General features: G+C 47.5%; 6 protein-coding genes across 6 annotated transcripts; 3 read left to right on the forward strand and 3 right to left on the reverse strand.

Moving 5' to 3' along the window:
* The first annotated feature begins 697 nt into the window (after positions 1-697).
* On the forward strand, positions 698-1,984 carry F5891DRAFT_390819 (uncharacterized protein). Its single transcript, XM_041371661.1, has 7 exons — positions 698-759; positions 811-916; positions 978-1,015; positions 1,079-1,254; positions 1,311-1,522; positions 1,583-1,850; positions 1,919-1,984. The coding sequence occupies exons 2-6, from the start codon at positions 826-828 to the stop codon at positions 1,660-1,662; spliced, it is 597 nt and encodes a 198-aa protein (XP_041225233.1). The 5' UTR covers positions 698-759; positions 811-825; the 3' UTR covers positions 1,663-1,850; positions 1,919-1,984.
* Positions 1,985-3,323, forward strand: F5891DRAFT_390820 (uncharacterized protein). The gene is made up of 7 exons (XM_041371662.1): positions 1,985-2,105; positions 2,164-2,343; positions 2,399-2,554; positions 2,610-2,714; positions 2,783-2,926; positions 2,984-3,146; positions 3,201-3,323. Exons 2-7 carry the CDS (start codon positions 2,296-2,298, stop codon positions 3,209-3,211), a joined length of 627 nt encoding a protein of 208 aa, XP_041225234.1. The 5' UTR covers positions 1,985-2,105; positions 2,164-2,295; the 3' UTR covers positions 3,212-3,323.
* F5891DRAFT_390750 (uncharacterized protein) lies at positions 3,303-5,279 on the reverse strand. The gene is made up of 14 exons (XM_041371660.1): positions 4,981-5,279; positions 4,850-4,925; positions 4,769-4,801; positions 4,612-4,708; positions 4,520-4,548; positions 4,437-4,467; positions 4,343-4,375; positions 4,215-4,291; positions 4,110-4,164; positions 3,961-4,050; positions 3,797-3,907; positions 3,691-3,731; positions 3,609-3,634; positions 3,303-3,552 (listed from the first exon to the last, which is right to left on the reverse strand). The coding sequence occupies exons 2-14, from the start codon at positions 4,862-4,864 to the stop codon at positions 3,435-3,437; spliced, it is 756 nt and encodes a 251-aa protein (XP_041225235.1). The 5' UTR covers positions 4,865-4,925; positions 4,981-5,279; the 3' UTR covers positions 3,303-3,434.
* Positions 5,280-7,674: 2,395 nt separating this feature from the next.
* On the reverse strand, positions 7,675-9,450 carry F5891DRAFT_390866 (uncharacterized protein). Its single transcript, XM_041371663.1, has 4 exons — positions 8,925-9,450; positions 8,596-8,874; positions 8,133-8,545; positions 7,675-8,082 (listed from the first exon to the last, which is right to left on the reverse strand). The coding sequence occupies exons 1-4, from the start codon at positions 9,284-9,286 to the stop codon at positions 7,964-7,966; spliced, it is 1,173 nt and encodes a 390-aa protein (XP_041225236.1). The 5' UTR covers positions 9,287-9,450; the 3' UTR covers positions 7,675-7,963.
* A 4,138-nt stretch (positions 9,451-13,588) lies between these two features.
* F5891DRAFT_391046 (uncharacterized protein) lies at positions 13,589-14,573 on the reverse strand. The gene is made up of 3 exons (XM_041371665.1): positions 14,415-14,573; positions 14,119-14,353; positions 13,589-14,057 (listed from the first exon to the last, which is right to left on the reverse strand). The coding sequence occupies exons 2-3, from the start codon at positions 14,267-14,269 to the stop codon at positions 13,690-13,692; spliced, it is 519 nt and encodes a 172-aa protein (XP_041225237.1). The 5' UTR covers positions 14,270-14,353; positions 14,415-14,573; the 3' UTR covers positions 13,589-13,689.
* Positions 14,574-16,279: 1,706 nt separating this feature from the next.
* Positions 16,280-18,409, forward strand: F5891DRAFT_391024 (uncharacterized protein). The gene is made up of 4 exons (XM_041371664.1): positions 16,280-16,401; positions 16,450-16,953; positions 17,012-17,053; positions 17,106-18,409. Exons 1-4 carry the CDS (start codon positions 16,359-16,361, stop codon positions 18,296-18,298), a joined length of 1,782 nt encoding a protein of 593 aa, XP_041225238.1. The 5' UTR covers positions 16,280-16,358; the 3' UTR covers positions 18,299-18,409.
* Positions 18,410-19,068: the final 659 nt, after the last annotated feature.

Consider the following 19,068-nt stretch of genomic DNA (forward strand, 5'->3'; position numbering starts at 1 on the left):
TGTCATTGCCATGATCGAGACGGTCTTGGGGAGTGGTATCTGCTGTGTTTGCATGTATGAAGCTTCCAGAGAGTTGCTCGCGTCATGAGTAATTGATAATCAGCAAAACACAGGGCACAGGAAGAGACACGGGCCCAGGACCAGATCAACCTGGGATGAAGCCATCGTACTAGTATGTGGTTGAAAGTAAGGACGCGCGTCGCGTACACTTATCAAGTTAAAAACAACACAAACAAGTGACAAGTGATTCGAATTTCGCTGTGTTCGATTGATTGATTGACCTATGTCTGCAAAAATGTGCAAGAAAATATTGACAAAATTGTGTGTTTGCTTCTTTTGATCGAGACGACGCACGTCAACTTTCTCGATAATATGCTGAATTCACGATTTGCGTAGCTTTGACAATATTTGTAAATATATCCATCGTTTTCCGTCGATACGGTGAGGTCCGGTTCTCACTGGGCATCACCCTCGGACGGAGATCGATGAATTGGTAAGTAGCGAGTAGACCTTAAATCTAGATTGATTGAAATCTAACTTGTGCAAACTTCTCCAAGGCAGGTCATGTAAATTTGATTTGCATCCTTTACGCCTCGAGCTTCATCATGGGTTTCAGCCTGTTGCATTCAAGTTCAATCCGGACTCGGATGAACACGAGGATGCAACGATGCGTGTCAATACTCATTTCGGCCGCGAGCCTGAGGCTGGGGTATTAGGCATCGGGCGTTGAAAATTTGAGCTTCCTTATTCCCTGGACAGGTACTTGGTATAAGTACAGTGTTCCACTTGAAGCTGACAGTTGCATTCCAGCAAGCAAACATTACGATGGCTCGCGTCAAAAACCAACACACATACACTCTGAGAAACTGTAAGGGAGGTACTGCTATGCACCTCTCGGGTGACGATAACTACTCCAGTAAGCACATCATCACTGCTTCAGGATATCTCAAGCCAGTACTAATGTTCCCTTAACTTAGTCTCTGGGTTTCGCCCCTACGACGGTTCCAACCAGGCGGTAATGCGCTTACTTTCCATCCCACTGCGGATAGGTTTTGCTGATTAGCTTCTTGGTTCTTAGTGGATCTTCCAGCAGCGCGATTGCGACCAAAACGGGTGGTTCATAAAGTCTTCTCGCTCTGGAAAATATCTTGGGATTGAAGGCAACCCCAAAAATGGCGCCCTGGTCGTAGTTGTATCAAAACCCTTCAAGTGGGATGTCAAAGACTCAAATGTCAATGGCGCTAAAGGCGTTAGGTGCGCACGTCTTTCATACTGCGCATGTCTGGTCATAAATTGATTTCTGTCGGCAGGATATTGGTTTATGGCACAAATTTCAGCTTAGACTTAGACTATGGAAAATCAGCAAATCACACGAAAATTATCCTTTGGGAAAGTGGGAATAACGCCAATCAGATTTGGGCACCTACCGAGCGGGTTTCCATTAAGGATCAGCACACTTACAGCCTTAAAAATTGTCGGAGAGGCACTGCTGTCGACCTCTCGGGAAATGATAGCTACTCCAGTAAGCATCATCCCTGTTCCAGGTTACAGGGGAAAATCACTGACATTGCATAAACCTTAGTCATCGGTTTTACCCCCTACGATGGCCCTAACCAGGGGGTAATTTATCATTCCGTCGCGGACAGGCTATGCGTTGACTAGTTTCTTGGTTTGCAGTGGACCTTCCAGCGTGATGGCGACCAGAACGGGTGGTTCATAAAGTCTTGCCGCACTGAAAAATATCTTGGGATCGAAGGCAACCCCAAAAATGGCCTTGTAGTTGTTGCCGTATCAAACCCCTTCAAGTGGGATATCGAAGACTCAGACGTCAAAAACGCTAAAGGCATCAGGTGCGCACGTCTCTCATACAGCACATGTCTGGATGTGAATTTGTTCTTGTCATATTTTTGTTCGGCAGGATATTGGTCCATGGCACGAATTTCAGCCTAGACCTATCCGCCACAAAGAACACAAACATTTGGGAAAGTGGCGCTGGTGACAGTCAGGTCTGGGAACTTACCGAGCGGGTTTCCATCGAGGATCAGCACATTTACAGCCTCGAAAATCGTCAGAGAGGCCCTGAAGACCAAGGCACTGATCTAAAGGCATGTTACCACCCTATGATCGTATAATGTAATTGTAATACGAGCATACTTCATGCAGATCCTCCCTGTCACCACGGCCGTCCGTGAAGCATTTATCACGGGAGACTTGTCAAGGGCTGAAGAGCTACTCACGCAAGAGATCGAAGCTGATGCCACCAACCACATCTCCTATGCTAATTGCTCGCTCATTATGGCTCGCAAACTCGAGTGGGACCGCGCCCTTCAAAATGCGGCCAAGGTGACAATGACGCATCATACCTCCTTAAAATATGCTAACCATCATCTCGACATAGTCCCTCAGCATAAAGCCTTCCTTGATAGGATATATTACCAAAGGTATGGCTTTCTGCGGCAAACAGAATGTCCACGACGCCGGGGCAGCCTTTGACTTCGCTTTCACGTTCGCAAACGGAGACTCGAAGACCACCCTTCTCCTTTTCTTGATCAAGGCAGGTTAAATTTGTTTTGGATCCACCACGCTTCAAGCTTCATAAATGGTTTCAGGCTATCGCATTGTTCAATGCAAATGAACACGAAGCGGCAATGATGCGTGTCAAAGAGCTAGCTGCCGGTCCCAGTGTAGATCAGGTTGCCTGTCTTGTCGTGGAGGTGAGTATCATCCATTTGATCATGCACTGGTTCGTGCATAATTGATTCGTCTGCGCTTCGCGCATCAGGCGTATCTGCAAGTCCAACTGGGAACCATTGCCTTCAATAACAAGTTTTACAACGAAGCTGTTGAAATTTTCATTGCCGCTGCGAAGGCCAGCAAGTTCTTTGCCAACCTGCCAATCCATACTATGTACGAGGAATTCACAATGGTACATTTTTCGATGCAGCCGGGAATATTTTTCCTGCTCAACTCCGTATTTTTACAGCTCTTCGGCTGGGACCTCAAGTCGCTGTGGCAATCCGCCAACAGGCATTTGTGCACTGTACTCCTTCGGACAGGTAAATATGCAGAAGGCCTCGAATTGTACCTATCCATGATGGAGGTAAGCGATGAAGCTACAAAAGCTAGCACACGTGCTTGGTTCGCTGGTGAGTCTGCAGTAATGTCACCCATGTTACGGTTCTCATCCGCCTTCCACTTAGCTTTCAGGTAGAATGTAGGGTGATATATTCTCCCAACAGCGACCCTGCCCTCCCTGCAAGCGGCTGCATATGCATTTTGACACCAACATCTTCTGTGCGATTATCCCGACATCACGTGTATTTTCTTTTGTATCCACATTGTATATCCGTTTGATGTGTGCACTTCACTATTGATTCATTAAAGACCGACGTCTGAAGATCCTATGTTAATCCCTTCCACGTACTGCCCACAGATCATATATCGGACAGAGAAGTCCAAACGAGGGCATCTATGTTGTGTGACTGCTGGTCGATCTGCCAAATATGCAGGTGCATGCGCAGGGCAAGGATCGCGAGGATGATACTCTGGTAACTGTATGTTTGGGGTGTCATCAGTATGAATGCACAGACAAATTTGGATATGCGTACTCTTGGAATATGACGTGGTACTGGTACTGGGTATGGGGAATATCAGTGTTTTGGCCATACAGGGTATGAGTGGTTTACGCACATGGAGATATCGCGACGTAAAGACGTTTACTGCCGATAAAACTTCCGAAACCAGAATCATCGTTTCAGCAGGGAAAGATGGGTGACATATGTGTGTTTTGACTCACACATACTGCATGAATAGTAGAAAATGTTACTCTTCACCAGGATGGTGTACAGACGGCCGTTGGTCATTCGCCAGCTCTGTATGGCATGTAAGAGCGTAAGACACATGAGACCTAAAGAAACATTGGTCAGGCATCTGTGCATACATATGTCCCAATTGACAAACCCAGTTCAAATATAAAAAAGAGAAGAAAAGATACGAAGAGGTTGCTGTTGCTATAACAACCTGTGATGCCTGGGATTGCGCTGACCTCATCTGTGAGAGTGGAGAGAGAATGTGAATGGTAGGCAGGATTAGGAGGCGAGAGCCCGTACAAGATGCGGTGACAATAGAGGCATAGGTAGTGCCGACGCATGCTATGATGGCAACCTGACTGATACATCTACAATGGCCTTGAGGCGCGAGAACATTGGACTCACGGGGGTAAAAGCCAGTATGAAAACGTGCACGAATCGATTATGTCTCCAGAGTGCATATGTTCGGAGGAGGAAGAAGACTGAATGAATTGGATTAAGAACGTAGGCATGTTGAGAAAGAGGAGAAATACATTCGGAGAAACCGACTGATATCTGGCCGAGAACTGTAGGAGAAAGGGGGACTCTCAGCAAAGATGTGCATAAATGTTTGTGCTGTGTACATACCTGAGCAAACACTATTCAAGACCTTACATTTCTGCAGGGCAATGTCAGATGGTAATCAGTAAGTCTACCGCAAGTTCACATACAGCAGGGTCGTCGTTCGGAATGAAGTTCGCTGAAGTATGGCAAATCAGACTATCACCGGAACAATCTGTGCTGAAGCTGAAGCCGAACGTACCATATAGATGTACGATCGAAAGGAGAAAAGGCACAAATCGGGTAGCGATATAAAGACCTTTTACCTTGGTCCACCGCGATTGAAGCAGGAATGTCCACTTCAAACAACATATGATGATCAATATATACAAAAAATAAGGCTTATGACGAAGCGTTACCTCTTCTTGAAGTGAACAAGCATATTCATAGATCTGCAAGCAAGTTTAACAGCGGATGGAAAGACATCAAGACAAGCCCACCCAGAGTGTAGCCATCGACGCTGAGTTGTGTAAGGACAAGGAAGAGTGATCCAGATAAGTACTCACTGTATACGCGCTGATGACATGTGATATTATTAGCCCTTCAAAGTATCGAAAACAAAGAGACGCACTGCGTAAATCTGCAAACTCATCGCCGCTGCGATATCTTCAGATGAGTACTTCGTCTCCATTCGGTCAAGAGGCAGAAATTTGGTCTTGCACGCAAAGGATACACATGCACCTGCTTATATATCTCCAGCTGAAAACCCCCGGAGTTTCACTTTCAGTGACATTGAAACTTGAAACGGTGTGCGGTGTTATGCAACCAACATCATTGGCGAATATAAATTAACCACTGCACTGCCCTGAGTTGGTTTCCCCCCTTTGGACCTCCCTTTGTCAAGTGTCGATCGAATAGAGCTAGTCCCATCGGAATTTGCACTCACCCCGCCGGAAGTGAGTACGTAAAGAATCGGATTGGGTACTGAAGGTTAGCAAATTCTGAAGTCAAACGATCAATGAATGACACCGACGTTTCAAAATCATAGCCTGTGTCACCGGTCAAAATGTAAACATTCATCGCCCTCTCGATTGCTCGAGTTTGGAGTGCTTCAAGTTCTGACTTCAGCACACCCAAAATCTTGATCTGAATACATTTATCTACCACTGCAAGCAGTGGAAGCTCGATATCTATTAACAAATCCACTTGAAGTCCATTGCAGCTCCCGCCCACAACAGAAACTGCATTTTTTAAGCGCGCGGATCCCAGATCTGACTAAGCTCAGTTTTGCTAACCTCGTACAGTTCAAATACCACTCCATAAACGTTTGATCGACGCCGAACGTCACGTCGGACTGCCCGCGGATGAAATGTCAGACATAGGAATGCACACGAAGGCGCTAGAGCCATGTGCATGTCGGTCTGTATGCCACAGGTGGAGGTGCATGCGCGTGGCAAGGATCGCAAGAATGACGAATTGAAAACTGCATATAGTTTAGGGGTGCTATTAATAAGTCTGCGCATGGCATGATAAAAATGCGCACTCTTGGAACATGGCTTGATATCCGTACTATGAGTACTGGTGATCAATGACTCGGTGGTAGCGAAATTTGAAGGTTCACGCACATGGAAGAGCAGCAACGTGAGGACATTTACCCCCGAGAAAACTTTTGTAAAGAGGAACATTGTTGATGAGCACAGGATAATGGCATGAAAACCTGTGTATGTCCTGACTCACACAGACCGCATGCATAGTAGAATATGTTATGCTTCACCAGGACGGCGTAGATACGGCTATTGCTCGACCGCCAGCTCTGTATAGCGCGTATGAGGGTGAGGGACAAGAGACCTAGAGAGCGTCAGTTAGCGCGCGTCTGCGCATGTAGACACCCCATCCCAGGTAACGTACCAAATTCAAGCCCAATTAAGAGTAGAAATGGTATGAAGAGCTGGACGACGGACGAGCTCTGGTAGCAGCCTGTAATGCCCGGGATCCCGCTGGTCGTCCCTGTGAAAGAGCAATGTGAATAGTAGTAAAACGCCAAGGCAAAGGTAGGAGCGCGTACATGGTGCAGTAGCAGTAGTGGCGAAAGCATAGCTTATAGATGATACGACAACAGCCTGATAAATGTATTTACACAAATTCGAGGTACAATGAAGATGGGGCTCACAAAGAAGGTAGCGATCATGGTGGCAAGCACAATTTTGTTGTTGTTCCAGAGCGTATATGTCCTGAGGACAAAAAAGCCTGTATGGATGTGATCAGGATCGTGAGGCTTTTGCCGGGAAGGGAGATATACATTCAGAACAAGAGACTGATATCAAGCTGAAACCTGTGAGAGGTATGGCTCAGCGGAGATGTATTTGAATGTATGCACGATACACGCACATGAGCAAATATTGTTCAACAACTGGCATTTCTGGCCAAATCATGCGGTCGGCGTCATTGAGGTAACAAATCCACTGCGCGTTCACATACATCAGAGTTCTCATTTGGGATGAAGTTCACTGCAGCACGACAGGTCAACTCATGACACGAGTTTAGGAGCCGAACGCACTATATAAATGTCCGGCTAAGAGGAGAAAAGGCACGTATCGTGCGACGAGATAAAGGCCTTTCACCTTGGACCAGCGTGACCGAAACAGGAACGTCCACTATAAGAGGATTGTTAATATGAAAATGAAATTGAACGAGTAAATCACCTCCTGATGAAACGAACAAGCATAATCGTAGATCTGAGCAAGAGAGTTTAACAACAAACGGAACCGCAATACATTGGGACAATCCTACCCAGAATGTAGCCATTGACGCTGAGCTGTGTTTAGAACATGGAAGAACTTTGGACAGTGATACGCACTATATAGGCACTAGCGGTGCATATGTTATCCATTATTATCAACGACTGTCGGGTTGACAAGGGAACGCACCGTGTAGACCTGCAAACTCCTTGCCGCTACGATATCGTTGGCCGAATACGCCGCTTGCATCTGGTTGAGACGCGGAAAATGGGTTTCGCGCGTAAAAATTCCACGGCATGCATCTTCTTATCTCTTATACATGATCAGGGAAACGAGCAAGCTCCGGGCGCAACGTGGGCACTGAGTATTGCAGGAAGAAGGTCAAGTGCGTAAGTCTCGTCATCGAGAATCGAAGCTTCTGCTGCTCCAGTTCTGGAAAGTAACCGACGTCAATCTGAGTGCGAGGCGTACGTATAGTGCGGTATTGCGATAAGCGATTGTGCTCAACCATCCAGAGTTGTAAACCCTGGGACCTGCCTTATAAGCTGGCAACCTGAAGCCACCACGAAAACCAAAGTGAGAATCAGTAAATAGAACCAGAATCATTGATCGATGCCAGCATTAATTATAATCCAATACCAGTCTGTTTGCACATCGTGATGGTGAGTAACGCCACGAATACTAAAATGAAAAGACAAAATAAAGACAGACTGTGGTAAGGCGAATGCGCAGACCGTAAAATAACGACGGATAGTCATCTTGTCCGATATTCAAGATTATGTAATAGCGGAGATAGTGCAACGTCCCATGACACAGGAGAACCAGAATAAGCAGGTAGACAAGCGGCGACACGTAAATGAGTCCAGTAAATAGCCATCAGTCTGCATTGATGGGCAGCTCAATAGGGCAAGGGGCCGCATCCACCTGTGTGGATTGGGACTGCGTTGACGGCAGCCCGGCAATATCCATCGTAAGAATGAGCTGGAAATTTACGCCTGTCATTCTGATGAGCAAACAGAAGCAATCATGACATTGTACCACTGACCTGGCCTTGTCCCGTTAGCATAAATCCCAGCATTCTTGCAGGCATTATACCACTCATTCCACGTCGGATCCGTGTCATTTGATGCAACATACGAGAAGTTGAGCGGGATCTGAATCTTGGGATATGCCTTGGCGGGGAGAGTGTCTTTTCCAAAGTAACCGGTGCCGACTTGCAGATTCGTGGTCGGATCCCATACTTGTGCGGAGATGTAGTTGAAGGTAAGGGGAATAATATTGGCGGTGGTATCAACTTGAATATCTGCGTAGGCTGGAAATGAGAAATTGGCTGGGTACCGCGAAAATTGAGTTGGAATTGAAGCATTATAACTCCCAGTGGCAGCAACTAGAGGTGTGGAGTTGTTGATCGACAGACCAGGTACTCGAGGGATGGTGATTGCGAGGATAGAGCCGATGCTACATAATCTTTCAATATCTTCGTGCTCGAGCAGACAAGAATGACTTACATGGCGGCCCATATAAATATGAAGAAGGCAAGGAACCTTTTGGTGAACCACTTTCCACACAAACCCGTCTCCCCACGATGCCAGGCTTTCCACTTCTCTTTCCGCTTCTCACTCTTAATTTCTCGTCGACCCGATTTAGTCATGTTTTTCATCTCGGATAGCTGCCATTCTGGACCGAGTGCAGGTACTGTAACCAGCTCGACCGGAGTATGAGCACTGTCGGCATCACCGTCTGTCTTGGCACCAGGCGGAGGCGGAGGTGGGGGAAGCTGGTGATAGCTGGGTATTGGTTAGCTTGGTAGGACATGTTAGCTCTTTCACGTGCATACCCTGCTTCTTGATGTTGCCCAATGCCGAAAGCGGTGCTGTATCTTGGGCCGGCGTTGTTAAAGTCTGCAAAAACATCCCAGGTCTGAGCTTCCGGAGCTTCTTCTTCCTCATCACGTCCGCCTTTCAGCGGTTCTAGGCGTCCAGCGGCAAAAAAAGATGATGCGTTGTATCCTGCGGATTGTCCACCCGTTAACATATCATGGCTCGTCCGTGTTTGTCGATCAGCATAGAAAGAAGAAGTATCGTCTCGTGGACGACCAGATGGAGCGTAATCGGGAGATTGTGAATGATTTAGGGCATCAAATGAGCCTCTGCGTCCTCCATAGAACGAAGATACCGTCGATTTTCTGTCGTAGTCCATGGCAAGAGACGAAGCAACGGAAACGAAGGAAACGAAGAAAAGGGTGGCTAGGTGGGAAGTGCCAACCAAAGGGTCATGAACCCCGCGCTTACCATGTCAGACGTTTTATGGGGTTAGGGTTAGTTTGAATCAGAACACACGCCGGCGGACGTCGCCGCTCTGACTGTCTAAGCAGAGTCTAAACTCCGCTCGATGTTTCGAACGACTGTCAGCTGATGCCAATCAATCCCGCGCCCGCTTTTCCGCCTAACATCGCTGCATGTTCATGCTCGCGGCGTTTCAACTCTGCCCGCCCTCCTTTCTCGCTGTCCATTTTCTTTCGTGCCCACCAACACTCTGTTCTTTTCCCGCTCCCTGACTGGTAATAACTGCCAAGATATCTTCGTTGCAACAGGGACGGACACAGAAACATTCATACTCCGCTTGGACGTGCCGATGTTCCAGGTACTTTGGCCCAGACCAGCCATTTCAGAGATACCCTCGAGCTCGCTGTTTCGCTACAAATCTTTGTTTAGCTGAGGACAAAAGCATGGAACATCACGAATTCGAAAGGAGCTTACCCTTAGTATTTCAGCAGTACTGTTTGGATCAATTAGCCTGGCTTCAACACCACATACCATTTTACAGTGTCTTGCTTGTCTGAGGTCAACCAGGAGCTCTGCGGCAAGACTCAGGATTCCTTTATGGTTACTGTGAATTATTAATATCGATTTTGTGAGTGTTTCTCCTTGGCAAGGAAGAAAGTTTTACTTGATAATGATATTCTAGCAACACGTCAGACTATATCGACTCACCGTGCACCATGAGATGACAAGTTCTATCCAAAAATACTAGGTTCGCCTATCTAGCTGACCATCATGGACAAATAATATGCTTTGGAATAGATGCATCCTAGACGCCCTAGTCACTGCCTACATCCACCACGACTGCTCACTACGCGTGATATAACATAAGGATCCTTATCCTGACGCTGGGCAGTCTGACATAAATAAGACATGGTAATGCGAACAGCGTTCTGACATATGCATTCGGACAGCCAGGATTCCTGACCTACTTCAACATGGCAGAAAATATACAGCATATTCAAATGCGATGATAGGCACAATCCATGAAATTTTCTCTGCAAGTGGTGTTTGCGGTGCATTTGCTGATGGTTGGATGTGCAACTGATACAGCAGATAAATAACGATGGCAACCGCTTCCGTGTTCTCAATTCTAGCTAATGTCCTCCTTGCAGGGTCCGTGATTGACGCCATGCTTTTTGTGGTGCGCTTCACATCCGGCCGGGCAGCAGGTGTGATGGTCGGAAATTATTCCGATTTTGGGAACGGAGGCTCCTTCGCTTTCCTCACGGGGCTTCTCGTGGGATGGCGTTGTAAGTCTCTGCAGTACTGTGGACATATTTTGACCAGCATTCTTGATGGCCAGAACATTTGTGTCAACCGTTGTGTTCCAGAAGCTGGCCATTCGGTGCTCGAAAATTGGTTGGGGGTGCTACAAGATGTTCGTGTGTCTGACGGCGGTTAACTTGGCTGTCATGGTCTATATTATTTCCTACGGTGGGGCCTCAAGCTATTATAGTCCGAGCGCCTCTGATGATCGGATAGACACAGTGCTCTACTCCGAAAGAAATATGTTTGGTGCTGACATTGCGGTGCACTTTCAGGAGAAGTAGCGACCGATAACGCCTATGGTGATCGAAATGCAGATATGGAATCCTATGATACGTTGATTGCGGGTTTTTTGTTCCTGCTTACTCGTCTACTTATTCGTCTTGTTGTGGGTCATAGTGCCTTCACATATAGGAAATCATTGCTGAGAAGGGGATGCTTGTGTCTCCCGGCCCTTCTTCGTGAACCGCCTCATTGGATATTCTCCCCCGGTCCGCCGTTTCCGTCAGCCGTTCTACACCCCTATCCGGGATCGTGTGATCAGATTGATGTACCTCGCGCTGATTTGAAGCGGAACAAAAATAAAGTCAGTGGCTTTGATTGGCGAGACTGTGTAGACTTGATTCTTGGTTGGGTCTTAATTACCGTTTGCTCCAGTGGTACATACAACCTAGTTTCATGTCTTGTTCTGTTTCCGTCAGAGTACACTCGCGATTTAGATCAGTTTCTACTAAGGTAGAAGACATCCAAATCCAACCACATTTTGAGACACCGTTTTGCACAACTTATTGCACTTTCCTCATCCACTTTCCGGACATTCTTTTTGCACTAATCTGTTCCTAAGACCTCCCTGCATAGACCGATGGTCTTAAATTTTCTCAAAACCAAGATTTGAGAGACTTATTTCTGCTTTTTGTATTTGTTTTATTTCTTCCCCAAATACATTTCCGACACTATAGGCGGAAAATAAAATATTTACCCTGTGGATTTGGCCACATCACGTGATTTAATATAACCATATATGGTAGCTTACATAACACCTGGCCTCAAGCTAGCATTACTTGCCGGTAATCAGTTGTAACCAGACTCTAAGTACTATTTGCTGCATGGTTATTTACAAGTGTGGTTGTATTATCAGAGTGAACAAAAGTTAATTTGATTGAAAAAATCATTTTTTTTGATGTTGCCAAAGTGATTTTCAAAGCAAATGGTGGTTTTGAATTTTCGAGCTTTGAGATTTGGCCGTGGGAATGGTCACGTGATCACATGAGCGCAGTGGTTGAATGTAAATGTCGTCCACCTTAGTGCATGGGATATAAGTTATTATCGGCATGTTTTGCCCGTTTTTAGTGCAGTTCGTCATACACAAATGACGTGGAGGTTATTCACAATTAAACACCGGTCACTGGCAATCATCTTGCAATATACATGAATTGCGGTGAAATCGATGACAATGCGGCATTACTTATACCATTTGAGGTACGTTAAAATTTATCAAAAGCACAAAGAGTTACCCTGGGACCATTAGCCAGAAACACGTCTTTTCTTTCATTTATCACATCACACTCATCGTGCGGTGTACCTGTTCAGGCTTATCCACTAGATACCTTACTGGCACTGCACTGTTCTTATCAAGAATGGAAGCGGACACAGCACGACGCCACAGATTGTCACTAGAAACTACTACTACATCCAAGATCGGCCTTGGACTTGATTTTTCGCGGTGAAAAGACTCCCTTTGGATCACAATAAGATTCACCCTGAAGCTAACATTTAGACAGTATCGCAGAACTTGTTTCGACCGGCTCAACAGAATATCTTTGTCTTGCGCCGGCTGGATACTAGTATGCCTAGTTTATTAGCATTATCAACTCTCTGGTAATACTAGTACCTAGCAATGTGTAATCCGTGCATGCGATCGTGAGCTCTGATTTATTTTTCGAATATAACTAGACGTGCACCTCATTTGGCACTTGGCTTAGATCCTCGAGGTGCGACGCTAGGGACTGCTGCCTCGATGTGACCCTGAATCACCATCCGGCAACAGCGGCCACTACTATTAACCGGTGACCCGATGACGAGTCCTGTTCAAATGTCAAGCTGATGTTTTGAGAATATTCTCCAGGAGCAACAGTTCGGGGCTAACCGATGCCTCCGTATCCTTTGCACATGTCGAGGGAAGTTCCATGGCGTATTTAACCGAGTAAATGGGGGGTGCACCGGTGAATGGGGCTCAGGCGAAGATAGTGTCTATATATGTACTAGTAAGCTTATTCGACAACAGCAAGAACCCATTCTTACGAATAGGCCGCACTCACGTCGCATTATTATCACTCCTGTGAGAATTATACGAGATTTATCTTATTTGTGATCGCGAAATTGACAATGTTCCGTATTACATGTCGAATCCTAAGAACAACGCGCTCTGTCATAATGCACAGGGTTGTCGGAACCGTCTCCCACAATATATACTGACATTGATCATATTGAAAGAAATTCCCGAATCGTCCGACAAAGAGACGCCTCGTTCGGCTAGGGTACAGCGGAACATAATGATCAAGAGCAGTCCCATAATAGTGTATAGAAACAAAAAGAATCAGATACGTGACATTTCTGATGCGGCGTCAGCCGGCCAAGTATGTAAGTGCAAGAAATTGGAGTATGCGGCGAGAAGAAGCCTGTGGAGCGCGGAAGAAAAAGCCCGACGCGCATGTGCCATCAAACAACGCTTGCGAAGCAAACGAATGAAACGTGTCAAGGCATCTACCGGCCATCTAGTAGGATCCGACGAAATCCGTGTCCATACATGATCATTAATAATGATGGTCTTGGTCTTGTGGCGAGGGTGAGTATTACCCAGTGAGAATCATCAATCTCGGGAAAGAGGGAGCGAGAGCTCGCTCAGCATAACGGACGGATCCACAGCATCTCAAAACTCGTCACAAATCGGACATGCTGTGCGTCCGCAGCAGCTTGTTCGAGCACATTGTCAACCTCTTGAAATTGGTTCATCTACATGGCGGCGTGGCGGAGGAAGGTAATTCGGCGGATGGCGGACTGGCCCACCTTGCAGTGACCGAGGTGGTACTGTAATTGTGTAGAGGGGAGCTGCGATTGATCTTGCTGTGTAGGGGGGAGGTGGAGCTGGACTCGAAAGGTCGGGCCACGAGCCTGACGTTCCGCTGTCAGTGACGGCATGCGAGACACGACGAGCGCCTGAAGGGAGTACGTATCCTGGCGCCAAAAGATATATGGGTGTATTAGTTCGTACACACACATCAATAAGGAACATGACAATTCACCGAGGATACGAGGGGAGATGCCTGAAACGTGGATTTGGAACAATAAATGAATGAGGTAGACGGCAAGGAGAATAGACACTATGGGATCGGCACATTAACAGAGTCAGCTTTGATGCTCGGCAGTACAGCGGTGACTTACGGAAACCGGCTACAATACCGATAACAGGCTGCCACTGCAGGTCACTACTAGATGGCGCCGCATTGTTTTCGGCAAGGCGAGTGCTGAGCATGACACGAAGGAGGGGGGCACGAACGGGGGGCATGATCGATATGTGGGGAGTGAGTTGCATTCAGTAGACTTTTATATGCTTAAAAGGGGGTGACTGCACTGAGTTTTAAACTGACATAAAAGCAGTGATATACTGATCCGGACCCTCCAAAAATATGACAAGTTTGTTCATAATAGGAACGATGTATCGCGGGAGAAGAACTAACCTGTGCACCAGCCTGACAGAACGCAGGAGGGGTGCGAGAAGCCTGACTCGCGGAATAAAAAATTGCATAGAGAAGCAGCTGTTACGCAACCGAGTAAGATACGGTCCTTTTGCGAAAACGCCATTACGGGCCGCAGCTCTAGCCTTTGTGATGGGCTCTGATAGTTTTTTCCCACAAAACCAACCGCTGAACGAGGGCATCCGTATTCGCTCTCGAATACAGTGGATCCGGACCATCGATATTCATAGGCACAGAGCGTCTCCACACTAGCTCATCGATGCGCGCCAGGAACTTCCATAGAAGACCTGACGTCGTCAACACTACTGGGGTATGGACAAATCGGACCTTCGTCCAAGAACTTAGAAATCTAGGTTTCTGACAGAACGAGGGGACAGTCGTAGTGATGCGATCAGTCCCTGATGAGATTGCGGTGTCAGCGTGAGCTTTACAATAAACCTAAGCTAGAAACTCACAGCGAGAATATCCTTTGCCTCATATTCGGAAAGGTTTGAGATTTCCTCCAAGTGAGCGGGTTCAAGACCTCGTTGTAGATCAGAACCCTGTGCCTGATATAAGGGGATGGCGTGATTGCCGGAGGGGGTTGAGCAGAAGGTTTTGCTGTTTGTAAGCCATTTAGCGGAAGATGCCGTTCCGTGATCAAGGTGCGGAGTTTTTCATAGTGATCGCGGAGGGAGTGGATCTCAGAGGTAGTAGTGTGAGAGCGCGCTGTTCAGTTTTTCGAAGTCAAGTGGTGCAGTGAAATCTTTGACCGTACCCTACCAGACCGCAAATGGGGAGAATCAGGATCAGGCGTGAAAATGGACTGTGATCAACGTACCGCACGTAGAGATGAAGATTCCGTGAGCGGTGTAGCTAGGTCTGTGGGCTTCGTCACGACTTTCTCTGTGGAACTACCCTACTGTCATGAATTGGGGGTCCACATTAAATTCGTTTATAACGTACCTGAGGAGGGAGCGGTATATCATGACAGGGCAGATAATTTATTTGCGCATCTGGCTCGTCCGACGCCCGCGATGAAATTTTTTGTTCGTCAGATCTGATGCGAACCAACTCGTCCGGGAATGTGTGAACTGAAAATGTGGAGTGCTGTGTCTGTGTACTCGCACTCCGCATATTTTGATCCAATCGCGCGGAAGAGCCGGCTGGGGTTGAGCGTGATCCCTGCCGTCTCCGATCAGACGATTGGCTTGACGGCGATTCGGACCTAGAGAGACCGCGTCTTCTAAGAACCTGATTGGACCATCAACGGAAAAATCCTGTGGCAATGGACGCACGTACATCCTGTATATCGTTCGCATGCTGCGCATCCAAATGGTAGGTATCTGGACGGATATCGGGCGATTTGTTATCGATTCTTTCAGGGCCTAAATTTTTGGTTGCGAACATGAGACGGATCTTATCAAAAGCTAGTTTGCCGGATGCGTCCCGTAGCAGGATGTCGGGATGGGATGTGAACCTGCTACCGCAATATCGTGTATATCGTCCGATGCGAGAAGATCTATCAGGGCGTCAAAGCTACTGTTGGCATCATCTGGCGACTGCGGATTCACGGTGTGATTGGCATCAGTACCCGTTGACTGTAAGTTCGGCATGTTTGTTATAGCGAAAAGTGAATGCGATGGAAGGTCATGCCATCAGTACTGTCGATATGGTACGTTTCAACATCGAGGATATCTAAATTTGGATGAGCAGTTTACATGTAACATGGGCTACTTACATAATGTAGGTCCAGGCAATGAGTCGCTTCGAAAATGTTGTTTATAGTCTCCTTCAAGCTCGACGATTTGGACCGCTCAGTTGTGTTTGTTGTAGATTTTGAAATCGCGCTGTTCGATTTTTTCAAGGCTAAACGCCATAGAAATTGATACGCGCGGGACTTGTTCTGCACTGGATCGGAATACTTGACCGAGTTTGGTAGTGCTGATGTCGCGACTCAGCCCTGGCCCTAGCTGGACCGTCCTTCCAGGTAATTGTCCTCCAACCGTCAAAATTTCTACAGCTCATTTGATGCAAGAGCCTCCAAACACTTCCCCTGCACCAACACCACGATCCGACCCTGCCAGTGATCTCGGTGACGACGAAGAGGATAACTTTGACGCACCCCCAGGAAAGAGGAAGGCTATCGAGAGCCCTGTTTCTGTTCCGAGGCCTCAGAAGCTTGCGCGTTTCAATGATAATAATCAACACGAGAAACGGGCTGAGGTATCACAGTCTGGTAAACGAACGAATGGTACCGCTCCTAGTAGTCTAACGCAACCTCCTAAAATCGCCAAGACATCCCGTCCTTCATTTTTGTCCCAGCCTGCGCGTGCACAGCCTGTGCGTCCTGAGAAAGGCAAGGATCGTGCGTCAAGTGGACAGTCAAGCTCCTCGCTGAGTGATCATATATCAACCATGCTCGAGAAGCAGACTGCGCGGCTCAAACGCGCAGAGATAGCTCGCAAAACTGCTCGCAAGACCACTGGAAGTCGCAGAGTATCTAATTCAGATCTTATTCGTGCTGTACAGAAGCCCAGCAGTGCGTTTACCCGCCTTATCTATGCTTCGGTGTATTAACTAGTATGCGGCGTGTCAAGGCGGTTCTGAAGTTTCTTCCGCTGCGACTCGCGTGCGAAGAGGTCAGACTCATGACCTTCTTTTTTACTACACGACGCTAATGTCTCCACCTAGTTTCCGTCAGAAGGTTTCCGCGCGGTCGACGACCTCCCAGTACAAGCGTCATCGAGCTCACTGACTCTTCGGGTTCTGCAAGACGAAGAAGGGCTCGCGTTGACGATCCCATTATTATCTCGAGCTCAGATGCAGACACTCCTCCGAGACAGCCCCGGCCTTCACAGACGCCAATTTCCCGCAAAGCAGGCCCGAAACTTCCACCTCCTTCTAATGCTGAAGTTATTTGCATATCTGACAGTGATGACGACAATGTTCCCGCTCCTTCGCCAGCGACTGCTGTCCTTCACATCCTAGAGCCCAGTCCTACGTTGCCTTCGGCGCCTTCGATTATCGTGGAATCAGAAAATGAAATCGTGGTCGATTTAGAACAGCAAGTTCCAGAAAATTCGTACTATGAACTAATGGAACCCGAGTCCAACTTTGACGAAGAACTAGCAAGATCAGAACTCCAGCGTCAAGCGGAAGAATTGTTTTCGTACATTAATCTGGACCCCCCAGAACCAAATTTCGCTGACCCAATTACCAGTCTGATTGCCTATGATGACTGCAACACTGCTCAGGACACACATGTTCCAGCCCCTGACATACTTACCCATGCCACTCTTCCATCCTCAGAGAAAGCAAGTGGGACTTCTTCAAGTGACGCTGTTCCGGTCGAGATAACCTCTCAACGTATTGTAGTCGACACTATTTCTCATTTAGAGTCTTCACCAAGCTCCAAAATTCCAATGGTTGCCTCAGAAGTTCCCTCCCAGACGCATGCTACCGTGCCCACCATAGCTAAACCCTCGATCACGTGGAATTATACACCTCCCACCACCAACCCGTTCTTCGCTAGGGCGCTTGCTTTCAATGCAAAGGCGCTGAAAAAACCTTTACCCTTAGTTGCACAGGTATCCAATGAACCGAACGCAACTACTTTTTTCGCCGCCCCAGCTGCTTCACCAGCTATTGTTGGGTCGTCCATAGCAAAGATCCTGCCCGAGCCCTTGATGGACGAGCAGGCTTCTGACGCACCCACAGCGAGAAACAACCCAGCCTCATCACCCTCTCCTGATCACTTGCTATCTTGTGATGGTGATAGGAGTGTTTTTTCACCCATTGTGGATGAAGCTACGGTAGAGGCACTCCAACAGCTTCCACAAATAGATTCTCGCGACGATATCAGGGCTTCTTCCGACTCGCAGTGACCAGCCTTCCACCCGTGAATCTACTACCGTGAAGGTCCCTATCTCCATATCGGACATACCACCACCACCAGCAACCGCCCCTCCCTCATCCACCCCCCTCCCTGTCCCACCACGTGTGCAGCGGCCCGTTAAAGGACTCTCGCTTACCGAGTTGATTAACAAGAGACGAGAGGAGCACCTCAGGTTACATCCTTCTGGCGAATGCATCGACCTCACGGACGATGTGTCTCCTTTCACGTGATGGTAGTCAGGCGCCCGGTGTGTCCAAGCCTCAGGAATCTGTCCAATCTCTACATACTATATCTCAAAATGCATCTTCATTACCTGCCCCAGTCCCCGCCAGTCAGCCGGCGCCAACTGTTGATACCCGTACGCCGAGTATACAAGAAATTCGCGATTTAATGCGTCAGCGTCCGTTGAGCAGTAAACTCAGCATATCTTCAGCAGCCTAGCAATCCAAGCACCTCGTCTGTAGCATCCGCCGCCAGCGCCCTCGTTCCCAACATATCTCCACCTCATTCCATTACATCCAATTCAACATCATCCAGCAACCAAAGCAGCTCGAAATCTAGCTTGCGCAAGAAGACCCGCTCAATAGGCATGGCAAGCCTTGAAATGTTCATCTCACCCATCCCGAACTGGTCCCAGTCCGAGTCCGCGTCGACGAAGAAGACGACGACGCCTACTGTGAAGAGAACCTCATGTAATGCGGATATTTTTAGGCGCATTATTACACCTACGGCAGAGATATCTATGCGCAGCCCCTCATG

The sequence above is a fragment of the Suillus fuscotomentosus genome, assembly GCF_016647785.1.
Source record: "Suillus fuscotomentosus strain FC203 chromosome Unknown F5891scaffold_31, whole genome shotgun sequence".
NCBI lineage: Eukaryota > Fungi > Basidiomycota > Agaricomycetes > Boletales > Suillaceae > Suillus > Suillus fuscotomentosus.

Coding starts and splice junctions, on each gene's coding strand:
- F5891DRAFT_391046 (XM_041371665.1), bottom strand. CDS start 14,269: ATGCAACTCACTCCCCACATATCGATCATGCCCCCCGTTCGTGCCCCC. Junction 14,058..14,118: donor CGGTATTGTAGCCGGTTTCC/GTAAGTCACCGC, acceptor CCGATCCCATAG/TGTCTATTCTCCTTGCCGTC.
- F5891DRAFT_390866 (XM_041371663.1), bottom strand. CDS start 9,286: ATGGACTACGACAGAAAATCGACGGTATCTTCGTTCTATGGAGGACGC. Junction 8,875..8,924: donor GGGCAACATCAAGAAGCAGG/GTATGCACGTGA, acceptor ACCAATACCCAG/CTATCACCAGCTTCCCCCAC. Junction 8,546..8,595: donor ATATTTATATGGGCCGCCAT/GTAAGTCATTCT, acceptor AAGATTATGTAG/CATCGGCTCTATCCTCGCAA.
- F5891DRAFT_390819 (XM_041371661.1), top strand. CDS start 826: ATGGCTCGCGTCAAAAACCAACACACATACACTCTGAGAAACTGTAAG. Junction 1,255..1,310: donor AATGGCGCTAAAGGCGTTAG/GTGCGCACGTCT, acceptor TTCTGTCGGCAG/GATATTGGTTTATGGCACAA. Junction 1,523..1,582: donor GGGAAATGATAGCTACTCCA/GTAAGCATCATC, acceptor CATAAACCTTAG/TCATCGGTTTTACCCCCTAC.
- F5891DRAFT_391024 (XM_041371664.1), top strand. CDS start 16,359: ATGTCGCGACTCAGCCCTGGCCCTAGCTGGACCGTCCTTCCAG. Junction 16,402..16,449: donor TAGCTGGACCGTCCTTCCAG/GTAATTGTCCTC, acceptor ATTTGATGCAAG/AGCCTCCAAACACTTCCCCT. Junction 16,954..17,011: donor TGCTGTACAGAAGCCCAGCA/GTGCGTTTACCC, acceptor CGGCGTGTCAAG/GCGGTTCTGAAGTTTCTTCC.
- F5891DRAFT_390750 (XM_041371660.1), bottom strand. Junction 4,376..4,436: donor CTTGAATAGTGTTTGCTCAG/GTATGTACACAG, acceptor TTTCTCCTACAG/TTCTCGGCCAGATATCAGTC. Junction 3,908..3,960: donor CTTTTTTATATTTGAACTGG/GTTTGTCAATTG, acceptor ATGTTTCTTTAG/GTCTCATGTGTCTTACGCTC.
- F5891DRAFT_390820 (XM_041371662.1), top strand. CDS start 2,296: ATGGCTCGCAAACTCGAGTGGGACCGCGCCCTTCAAAATGCGGCCAAG. Junction 2,344..2,398: donor CCCTTCAAAATGCGGCCAAG/GTGACAATGACG, acceptor ATCTCGACATAG/TCCCTCAGCATAAAGCCTTC. Junction 2,555..2,609: donor TTCTCCTTTTCTTGATCAAG/GCAGGTTAAATT, acceptor AAATGGTTTCAG/GCTATCGCATTGTTCAATGC.